General features: G+C 40.8%; 1 protein-coding gene across 2 annotated transcripts; it reads right to left on the bottom strand.

The window, feature by feature from the left end:
* Window positions 1-8,271: 8,271 nt before the first annotated feature.
* LOC309395636 (fibroblast growth factor-binding protein 1-like) lies at window positions 8,272-11,602 on the bottom strand. Of its 2 annotated transcripts, XM_081960059.1 has the most exons (3): window positions 11,516-11,532; window positions 11,006-11,040; window positions 8,272-9,719 (listed from the first exon to the last, which is right to left on the bottom strand). In XM_081960059.1, the coding sequence occupies exon 3, from the start codon at window positions 9,695-9,697 to the stop codon at window positions 9,053-9,055; it is 645 nt and encodes a 214-aa protein (XP_081816185.1). In that variant the 5' UTR covers window positions 9,698-9,719; window positions 11,006-11,040; window positions 11,516-11,532; the 3' UTR covers window positions 8,272-9,052. The 2 variants fall into 2 exon arrangements, with proteins under 2 accessions (XP_081816185.1, XP_081816184.1); XM_081960058.1 differs by lacking the exon at window positions 11,006-11,040 and having other exon boundaries at window positions 11,516-11,602.
* Between the last annotated feature and the right edge of the window lie 420 nt (window positions 11,603-12,022).

Genomic DNA, 12,022 nt, shown 5'->3' with positions numbered 1-12,022 from the left:
CAGCATGGGAGGATGGGGGCAGGAGCCATTGTGGGGACCCAAGGGGAGGGAGAATGAGGTATCTCAGTGGGTTGGGAGAGGCCTTGAGTAGCCTGAAGCAGATGGCCTGATCCATAATTATCCCTCCATGTCCTTCTCCACCTCATGTGCACTTAACGAGCTGCATATTCAATTAGAGAATGTGTGGGCGAAAGGAGGGAGTGATCACATTCAAGTTACACAATTCACTCCTATGAATCCTCAGGTTATAAATGGAATGGGCAGGCTCCATTACATTTATAACTTGAGGAGTACCTATATTCTGCTTTACTCGCAACTTGACAAAGAATGGGGGAGATGGTGGTTTGGAATGCAGGGGTGGGGGGAATGGCCTCTAAGCATCATTGGTTTCCATGAGACATTGCTTCACCCCTCAAGGATATCCAGAGCAGATGCCACAGCATGATCAGCTGGTTCCCAAAGCAAAATGAACATAAGGGATTGGTGGACATAATGGACTGTGGGTGGCCTGTGGAGAAAGGGGAAATGAACTATGTATGCATTTGCGTGGGAAGCCAAGAGGTGATATTTTTCAAAATCGCGGCAACAGAGGAAGCATAGTTACATCGCAGGGAGTTAGAAGAAGAGAAAAGTTACTATTAAAGTAAGATAAATGAAAGGAGGAGAGGTGGAGAGGGAAAGACAAATCATAGAATAAATCATAGAGAAAGAAAAATAAGTGGAGAAAGGAAAAAGAAAGGAAAGATTGGAGAAATAGGAAAACAATCCACAACAAATGTGGCCTGCTGAGAGAAGCCCAGCTGCACCTGAAAGGCCTGCTCAAGAGCCTGGAGGTGCATTGAAGTGAGGCAAGTGGAGAGGCAAAACACACCAGTGGAGAATAACAAGGTGAGCCAGTGAGCGAGTGAGGCCCAGCTGTGAAGCAGGGAGGAAAAGCATCCATGGGGCAGAGAAGAGAGCCAACTGTGGGCAAAGCAAAGATGTGGCTGAGAACCTAATCAAAAGAATAAAACCCACAGACTACTACTCCTTTCTACTACTACATGTAGGGACGAATGACACAAAAAAGGACTTGAAAACAATATTGAGTGATTATGAATAGCTAGGCAAGAAAGTCAAGAACTTAGGTCACAAGTAGTTTTTTCATCTGCCAACGAAAGGACAACATCCGATAAGAAAACAAAGAATTATAGAAGTGAACCACTGGCTAAAGGGTTGGTGTTGCCAAAGAAACTTTGGATCCCTGGACCATGGTCTATACTACTTCCAAGGTGGGCCTTTGGCAAGGGATGGGTTGCACCTCACAAGGACTGGGAAGAATGTTTTTGAAAAATGACTGGCTCAACTTATCAGGGGGGCTTTAAACTAAAATTGAGGGTGGAGGGCCTTTAGGATCTCCAGGACCCAATTCCAAGCAAAAACCCCTAGAAAGCAAGGCAAATAACGAAGTAAGGAGAGATGGGAAGGAAGACTATCTCAAACAGCAAATAGGAGACATAGGAAGCATACCCAGAGTCAGGCATAAAGATCTCAAGTGCCTACTGTATTTTTCAGAGTATAAGACGCACCTTTCCCCCCTAAAAGAAGGTGAAAATTTGGGTGCGTCTTATACACTGAATGTAGCCCCACCCACCCACCGACCCCACCCCTTTGGGCTCTGCCTCCCAGCAATTTACCTCTTTGCAGCAAATGGGTGCTTGCGGAGGCTTCAATAAGCTATACTGCAACCTGTAACAGCTGATGATCTGGAGAAATTGAAAGCGAAACTTGCTGTTTGCTCCATGTGGCAAATTGCTGGGAGACAGATTTTTTTTCTTGTGCTAATCAGGATGTTGTATTAATAAATGCATCAAGATCAAGTGTGGTACTAGTACCACTCTATAAAGCCCTAGTAAGACCATACCTAGAGAACTGCATCCAGTTTTGGTCACCACACTATAAAAAAGATGTTGAGACTCTAGAAAAAGTGCATCCAGGATGATTAGGGGACTGGAGACTAAAACATATGAAGAAAGGTTACAGGAACTGGGCATGGCTAGACTAGTGAAGAGAAGGACCAGATGATACATGATAGTAGTCTTCCAATATTTGAGGGGCTATCACAGAGAGGAGCTATTTTCCAAAGTACCTGAAGGCCGGACAAGGAATAATGGATGGAAACTGACCAAGGAGAGATTCAACCTAGAAATAAGAAGGAACTTTCTGACAGTGAGAACAATCAACCAATGGAACAGCTTGTCTTTGGCTTCATCACTTGAGACTTTTAAGAAGAGATTGGACTGCCATTTGTTAGAAATGGTATAGGGTCTCCTGCTTGGTTGGGGTGTTGGACTAGATGACGTATAAGATCCCTTACAACTCTGTTCATTTGTTAATCTGGTTTCGCTTCTGTTGTAACAATGCAGATTTATTCAGTAAAGTTTATACTCTTGGTAAAGTGATGTTCCAGGAGTTTCCTTTTCTGGATTTGCCAGCTGGACAACTGACAGTTCTCTCCTCTGACTATGATCAGATCAAACCAGGAGTGAAATGCTACCAGTCCAGACCACTTCACCTGAACCGGTAGTAAAAAATGCTACCTGTTCGCACAAACCAGTAGTAAAAAAATGCTACTGGTTCATGTGGACAGGTAGCTCTGACGATCAGCTGTGTGACAATCAGCTATGCCATGTGATTTATATTCACTAGAAAGCAGGAAATCCTGTTTCCTAGCAAATCTAAATCGCGCGGCACAGCTGTCCCCCCACTCAATGTTCGGTTTACCTTTGAAGACTCAGAAAGGGCTTCTTAACCCTTTTTCAATGCTGTGCGGTAGCACCTACGGTGTGGCTGCACGCACAAGGCAAACCGGTAGTAGACTTCAGAGCATTTCACCCCTGGATCAACCCCAGCACAGCTTTTCAAGGTTAGTAAAAGTTGATAGCCTTTCTAAAGAAATCCAGAGCCACAAAAGAAAACCAGGTTAGCTCTAAATTGTTCGCTGCATGTTTGAGTCATTGCACAAAGCTCAGCTTCCTTCTCCCTCTCCTTTAATTGGTCAGTGAGGATGTGCTAGCATTGGCTGTTGCCTGCCCACCCCTTACTTTTTTCTCCCTCCCCAATTTCCTCAGGGTGGAGAAATCCACCCTAATAATCAAGTTCCCAAATCTAAGGCTGAGCTGTTCTGATCAGCCAGAGGAAACCTGCACAGAGTCAAGGTACCTTTGGTTAAAGTTGGGAGAGGAAACCAAAGTCAAGAAGGTTGTCCCATTAGGAGTCTCCTGTTCCAGAGCCAGAGTGGCAATGTGGCAAATTAGCCTCATGGGATATCCCTCAGACAGCAGCTGAGCGGGTTAATTCTGGTGTAAATTGGCTCAGTGAGGGCCACACAGGGTGGACTTTGTAATAGTTTTTGCAGTAGTATTGCACAGGCTAACTAACATGGGGTTTCTTGTACTTTAAATTTGCTTTTTCAAATGTATTGCTAATAATTTGCCATAAGCCTTAATCTTCAGAAAACCCTGTCTTTCAGAAAACAGTGCTGGCAATAGGGCATTCAATACAATGGTAGATAACCGTTTCATTTTTATCTGTTCTCATGCTTCCATAAACAAAGCAAATATTCAAGCTCAACCTTGGGAAACACTGAGAATGTGTCTTACCCATATCCATGTTGATGTTTTTCTTTGCAAATGTTACAATTATCTTTTCTATGGCAATGCTCACATCTTATTGGATGCTTTAACTTGTGTGATGTAACTGGATAGATGACTATTTCCAAACCAATCAATTTGTTTCTTTGAAATTCTTTCTTGTCCTAACTGTAAAAGTAAATGTAAGCCATTTATCTTGATTCTCCCTTTTCATAGGAAGACCCCACTTTTATCAGAGTAATGCATTGCTTTTAAACGATCTTCTGATTAAGGTATTTATTGGAAAAGGTAAAGCTGAGGCAGAACCTAGCACCAGATTTGGCCATCACCAGTCAAGCAAAGACCCTTGGAAATGCTTTTAGGTCATGGAGGCCTTCCCATTCTCCTGTACAGTGCAGAAGTCGTGATTAAAACAGTTGAATCATGCATCATTAGCACGTCTGCAGAAATGAATGGATTTCCTGTTATTTTAAAAGCTTCCCCAGTGCAGAGTCATCCAAAACTTCCTTATTACCACAAAATCAAGAGCAACTCTTGGAAGACGCCTGGGGGAAGCCAACAACTCTGTTATCTCCATGAACTCAAACTGAAACAGAACAGCAAGTACAGAGCTATTATGCCTTTGGCAGCAACAGCCAACCCTGAGCCCAATTGAGGGTGTGGAGTTTGTGATATGAACACATTCACCATCCCTATGAATGAACAGAATGCATAAAACATATGCAGCAGCTCATCATTCATGGGTCCTGTGATTGGCCAAAGACAGTGAGGAGATATCGGATGGTTGCTGTTCATTGGCCCTGCCTGAGAAAGAGGAGTTGGCTCACCCTGTATCCCCAGGAGCTCTTATGCAATTCAGATAGGTGTGGAGTTTGAACTGGAGCCAAGCAGGTGAGTTAGTAAAGTTGAGCAGGAAAGCAATGGAAATGTACACACTGGGTTTCCATGGGAGGAGAAGAAGAGGGAAAGTTGTAGGTGGATTTGGTCACAGCTTGCCAAGAACCACAAGGCTTGCAGTTGGGTTGCCATAAACACTCACAGAGAATCAAGGCAGCAGCAACCTCATCCTGGAAACTGGGAGCACAGAGTTTAGGTAATATCTCATCTGGCATTATGCAGACTGCTACATATTACATCTCATCATGACTAAGGCACCTTTTTGGGAAACCCAGCAAGTGCATTGAATATGTTTGGGGCTTTGTTGAAGAAAACAGCAGTCTATCCAACTCCCTAACTTCAGCCTCTACTTACTGGCTGCTGTGGAGTAAGTCTAAAGCCAGTAAAACTGAAGTCAAACCCTAAAATGTTAAACATTAAACATAGCCATAGAGTGAACAGTCCGGTAGTGCAGAAGAGTCTTTTCTACCATGGAACGAGAGGAAGGCAGTACTGCAAATCAACATAGTCTGTCTCAGAGACTTATGGGGCAGATCCTTTGCATATTCAAGGGTGTCCTTGGGTTATGATTAAAAAAAGTGAAGATGATGGTCATGGCAATGTAATCAAAAGTATGCCTGTTTGGTATGTGTTGAGCTTCACTCAAACTATTGAAGTCATCATCTTGACTTTTTCAAAATCACATCCTGTAGACATTCCTGACATATCCAGTGATACATTAGAATGCTTGAAGAGAAGGACATAGCTTCTCAGGTGTCCTGCAATTTTTATATCAAAATGGAATCCAAAATCTTGAATTACAATGGGAAGTTAATCCAAGCAAATTTAATATGCCTTACAAAACCTGTTTCTACATTTGGCAGAAGCTGTTTCCAAACACAAGGTCTTCACTACTTCTCAATGAGAGGTGACAAAATCTTGAATGAACAGTCAGATGTTTTTCACACCAGACAGTGCACTGGTCAAAGGCATTTGTGACTGCTGCTATCAACTGAAAACAACCTCTGAACCTAGAATATCTCAAATAAGCTCAGTTTAGGTTCATTCACAAGATTGAAACAGAAAGAAGAAACTTTCTATTATTAGAATTTTGATGTGATTCAACCCCAGAATAGCCTCTCTCAAGAACCATGACATTATGTAGAAAATGGGACAAAATAGAGTTTTGAGGAAGCAAATATTAGAAGACATAACCTCCTGTTCCCCAAAGAGCTTTGCCCTATGATACTAAAAATATTCATTCTAATGCAGTTGGAATCAGATATTGGGCAATTGAGGCTACTTCAGGATGAAGCTTTTTCTTCTAATGGTGAGCTTTATTCCTCTGCATGTTTCTGATTTCATGTGGACAGTGTGGGTAGACAGCAGTTGTTTCTTTGAGATGTTCCAAGGAAGGAAGGAAGGAGGCAGGAAGGGAGAGACAGAAATAAATCAAGAAAGAAAGAAAGAAAGAAAGAAAGAAAGAAAGAAAGACAGAAAGAAAGAAAGACAGAAAGAGAAAGAAAGAAAGAAAGACAGAAAGAGAAAGAAAGAAAGAAATTGAGGGAGGCACCTTGGACCAGTTTGGGATAGTGATTAAGAGAGCAGGCTAGAAACTGGGAGACTATGATTTCTAGTCTGACCATGGGCATGAAGCCAATTGGGTAATCTTGGGCCAGCCACTCTGTTTCAGCCCTTCCTCAGCTCTAGGAAGAAGGCAAAGGCAAATCATTTTCAAAATCTTGCCAAGAAAACTGCAGTGACTTGCCCAGCCATGAGTCAACAAGGAGTCAAAGGCATACCTACCTACCCATCCACCCACACATGCACACACAACCCTGCAGGAGGGGGAAAAACTCTGCTGCTTGGGGTAAAGGAAAAGAAAAGAAAAAGGTCTGTGTTAGGACCTGAAGCTTCATGGGGATTATCTGGAGGAGAGGAATGTTGGGTCTTCATGGGAAATCTTGGGTGAAAACAACGTAGGGAGGTCTATAATTGAACCTGGGAGACAAGAAAGCAGAGACCAATGATCTCACCAGGGAATAGATGCCAGAGACGGGGAGAAAGAATCTGCATGGCATGCAAGTGAGATGATCCTGAGAGGTGGGGATATCAGCATTGCTTGTAAGAATTTTATTATGATTGAAATAAAAAAACAAACTATATCATCTGCTTCAGTTACAACACATATCACTTATTCCATTTGCTTGATGCTATCAATGCAAAGGATAGCATTGCAGTGTATATCAGTCATCTACAATATCTGCTGTTGTGTCTATAATCAGAAGAAATCCAAAACACAATGTCTGAGTTACATCTAATTTATCCCTTAGTATGTTCTATATATGCAATCAGCATTTTGTATCAGCCTGAGTAGCCAGCTGCTCAGCCATTGGATGGACAAGAATTGGAGGGATCTTCTACCTGCTGACCAGCCAGAGAGGATGAAAAATGTCTAGAGGGCAGCTTTGACCACAGGTGGAAGTTGCCATATCGATTATTTTGAACTTCCCTGTATATGTCTTGAATGCAAAAGTGGAGGACAAGGGAAGAAAGGTGAGGCCAGTCATTTTGTGAAAATGCTCTGTGTCCCAAGAAATGACAACCCATGACAAAATGTTATAGGACCAGGATTACAACCCCTCCCCAAATATTTATGAAGCTTTTTCATCTTACCTCTCTCCTGAAACAGAGCCAAAGAAATGATGTTCATGCATTGAAAGCCATGGGTCTTTGAGTTTGGGGGAACAGACTGATAGAATAGCTCCACCTTGCAGAGACTGAAAATCTGAATTGGTAGCTGAAGGCGTTCTAAAATTAATTTTATTGCACTAGCAAAATTTATTTTGGACCACATGCTGTTGTATCAAACCCACATGGCTCTTGGTTGTTGAAGTAGAAGAATGACTAAAGATGTTTTAAATCTTCAAAAGAGCTTATACTTCTGACTGTCTGGGTGCTAAATGTTGACATTAAAAATGATATTAAAAAAACAAATGATTAAATGAGGTGAATTTAGAGTACTCAGATCAAGGCAGGGCCGGATTTAGATGAAAAGAGGCCCTAGGCTATTCCACTTATGGGGCCCTGTCACCTCCCATTTTTAAGTTTGTAAATTACATGAGAGATAATAAAATACATCATTACTGTGATATATATCAATATATTAAATGAAACACGTTGTAATTGGTACTAACCTTTATAAAAAATGTGGCACAGATAATAAATAAAAATAAAAGGCCCCTCTTGATCTTGAGGCCCTAGGCTGAAGCCTAGTTAGCCTATAGGAAAATCCGGCCCTGGATCAAGGGCAAATCACCTTGCTTAAAAACAAAGACTGCTATTTATAATGATGTCTCTAGAAGACCTCCAAGGTCCTTCCAACTCTGTTATTCTGTTCTGTTCCCTCCACCCCCAGTCTTGAATATATCCAAGACTATGGGGCATCTCAGAACCTCCATTCTGCCCTCCCCATTAAAATAGTGATCCCATTTAACAAAACAATACCCCTTGCCTCATTAGGGTGGAGGATGAATTTTGCACAGCAGTTAGATAATTCATTTCTACATTAATATTGCCAATTCTGTCCCATGGAATTCTCTATGCTGATCAATTCCACTTGCTAGTCTGAAATGCTAGTGAGTAGATGGTGCCCATCAGACTCACTAAAATTTATTTCTGAGTTAGTGCATTTTGCGCTGCCTGCAAATTATGGACACATAGGAAAGAGAATTGGGACAAGCAGAAAACAGAACTACAGAGAAAATTTTTAAAAGGCTTTATTTTTAGCAATATGCATTCAAAAGTAAAAAAAAGTGCATAGCACTGAAATCATCTCTTTGGCTAGAAATATACAGGAAAGAATGAAGCAATACATGGAACTTTTCACATCTTTGTAACTTTTGCATAGCTCACTATACAGATCCATTTTTATCCAAGCCCAGCCCTCTTTTACATGTGCCACAATGGGACTAAGACTATGATTGCAAGGCTGTGGCCTCCATCTTAACTTTTTAAATACTTTCCCACCACCAGATGCACTTGAGATCCATTAAAAGATAGTTTTATTGTATCTTTGATGAAAAGGCTCATTTTTATTCTTCCTTTCCTAAATACAATATATCACCCCCACCACCCAGACATCCTTTTCTTCTCATCTTGCTTGATAAAGTATTCTTAGACATCTTGGGCACCGATGTGCAAACATCAAATTGGCCTAATAAAAATCTGCATATTGTGCAAAATTGCATATTATGACATAGAAAACAATTGCTGGCAACCCTTCCATCAGATTTATCCCTTTCATTTGATACTTTTCTCCCAAGTTACACAGAGGAAGGAAGGATTGGGTGACAGTGGAGAGGAATAACAGTTACAGTCACATTTTTTTAAAGAAAAAGAACAAAACCCATTGCATGTACTTTCACAAGTGGAGTTTGACTGGATGCTCCAGAGAAGAATTCAGATTGTTTGCTCTTGAAACTGTTTGCGAGACAGTTGTGCCCATAATAACGCAAGGCCTTTGGTCCACCCCCCTTGCATTTCTAATTGCACTTTTTATCTTGTACCATTGAAATGATGAAGTAGCAAAGATTTTGCCATGTCTTAGAGCAGTATTCTTCAGCCACCTTTTTCTGATCCACATAATCAATATCTTCCACACAATCACTGGATTCTTTCTCTGGCTGTTTGGGTGTTGGTGTCTCTGGCTTGGCATCCATAAGCAGTCTAAGATGGGCAGTAGGTGGCCCAGTCTTACAGACTTTAGATTTTAAAAGACTTTTGGGGTCCTTACAGAGATTCTTCTGCTTCTTTAGAACTCGAGTGATTTCCTTCCAGAAGACTTTCCGGTTTTCTGCATACTGTGGGCAGGTAGATGGGCTGCCAGAAAAAGCACAGGAGAAGGCATCTTCCCCTTTTTTGCAGACTACCTCTAGCAGAGTGGTCTCTGTCTCATTTATAATCCAGGAACATTCAGCCTTCTCTTTAGTTGTAAACCTCCCTTTTGTGGGAGAACCTCTTTGCCCTCTGTTTCTCTGGCCCTTTGCATTAGGTCCAGCCTGGGCTCTTCCCCCTCTGCCGTTATTTGGCTTCTCTCTTTTTCTCTCTTTCACTGTTTCACTGTCAGTTTGCAGCAGTTGACAGAACATCACGAGGATACACAGCAGAGCAAAATGTTTGGTCTTCATGTTTCCTAGTGCTTTTTTAAACCTGTTTTAGAAATAAAAAATCCCTTGTAAAAAAATATGCATCTACCCTTATGTATGCTAGACATGCCCTAAAATAATCAATTATCTATTATCAGCAAAGGTTGTAAAATAGGACAACATCAGTGCTACTTCTAATGATATTTTTGAGCATGAACTCTTAAGACTGCTTAAGATAAATGGTGAAACTATTGCTCCTTGCAAGGAAGCCCTAGCATGAACGCAATGTTCCTAAGTGGAGATACATGGGACAATCTGAAGGGCTAATTCATATGAATTTGGTGACCTCCATTACTAATCTGGTGCTGAGGTTGGATGACATTTGGGCATGGTATACACTAGATTTTTTTTCATAACCTCTATTCAACAGATAATCAGCAGCAAGTGAATAGGGTTAGATGAAATTATTAGTGCCGATTACAGCTGCTTTCTACTGAAAGGAACTGAAGAAACATCATTTGAAGGAAAGTATTTATAACCATATCAATTCTTTAGCAGCTAAATAATTGCCCAAAGTAGGGATATCGGACTCTAGAGAAATGGAGAAATGTTAAAAATGTAAAGAGAATAATATGACCAAGAAGATAATCAACAACTAGCGAAATCTATTTTGCTGCTGTTTTGCTTACAGCATCTATAGCAGGGATTCAATTAGATTGTCAGCTAATGTGAAACTCTCATTGTGGAATAAATCTCATGTGGCAGGGTTATTATGAGTTCCAGAGAGGAAAGACTGATAAAACAGCAAATATACCTTTAAACAGACTTATGATGCCATAGCATTGGAAAATTCTATTTAAAAAGAACCTGCAACTCTCCACTCTTCTTATTTTAAAGTAATCATCTCAGTCATGAGTCACATCTTCCTTACTCCTTTCTGTTTCTGACAATTCAGATCATGGAACAAAATCTCCTGCAGTCAACCTGCCACATTTTTGATATATGTGAAATGCAATTCTATTTCCTTTGCAAATCTGTCCTTTATTTCCTTCATTGAGTTCACATAAGTGAACTCAATCAATTTCAAACTACTTTTTACTGAGTACAGTAAACCAATTCATTCACATCACAAAAAGTGAATTCTATTTAGTGGGAAGACTCTATTTCATCAGAGGATTGGTCATCCAAAGTCTGACTTTTCTGGTAAGGCAGATAGCAAATTGACTTTCTGCAGCTCAACTTTTCTGCCTTGCTGAAGACGGAAATCTAATACCATAATCTTCAATCCACAGACTTGAAAGAGTTGAATCTGCACAGTTATATTAAGATTGCAATCTTATGCAGACCTACCTTGGATTAAATAACACAATGTATTCTCAAGGGACCTGCAATGTACAAATGCATTGGAATTCAGTATTTTATGTTACGGTACAGTCCCACAGATTTATTACAAAGAGACAAAGTTCACCTTGATATACTTGTGTAGGTTACCATTAATTACTGATAAGAAGTCTTGGAAGCTGCAATCAGGAGCTGACATGACGGAGACTCAATACTTTTAATACTTTCCTACTAACTATCCACCCACAGAAATCCCTACAGTTTCCTTCTTGTTGGGGAAAAGATACTATACCTTTCTGTTCTGGGGGCAGGGGAAAATTGACTTGGTAACTTTTACAGAAAGAGAGATGGTGAGGAATGGATGAAGCAACTTCTGGTTGGGGATAGCTGTCAAGAACAGTCCAGAAACAAATAACTACATGTAATATATAGTTTGGTCTTCAGAAGGTAAGCAAGAAATCTAGTCTTGCAGTTCTGAGCAGTTTTTCACTGCTGATAAAAAAGCGCAAGAATACATACCTTTTGCTGTCTTATAAAAATCACGCTGGCATGCCTCTGAAATATGGCACATTTCTGCTTATTTATATACTCAAGAGACACACCTACATAACTCCAGAATCCTATAGCTTCATGGTAGCAGATTTGTGTGGTTTACTCACTTACCAAGACACACCTTCTGGAACAGGCTAAATCAAATTTGCAACAGTAGAAAAAACAGGTGAATACAATGCAGTGAAAGGTGTAGATTTGAGAAAGGGACAATGTATAATAAGCTCCCCCATGCCCTGCCTGAGGCTGAGAGTAGAAACTTCCAATGGATAATGGTAAGATCAGAGCAGGAAATGGATAAAAGGATAAAAAGTGATACCATGAGCCACGGAGTGCAGCTAAGTCCTTGTCATCACCTTTTCTAATGTAATGAACAGAAGTCCCATTCATTGCACTGGAGTTTGCTTTCTCCTGCCAATCACCTTGTAGCAACACTGATTGAACACAGAGATAGACTTTGCCTTCAATGCTGAGGTC

Source organism: Natrix helvetica (genome assembly GCF_964273705.1).
Source record: "Natrix helvetica genome assembly, chromosome: 7".
Lineage (NCBI taxonomy): Eukaryota > Metazoa > Chordata > Lepidosauria > Squamata > Natricidae > Natrix > Natrix helvetica.
Note: the sequence above shows the minus strand (reverse complement) of the source record. Positions and strands in the feature narration are given on the sequence as shown.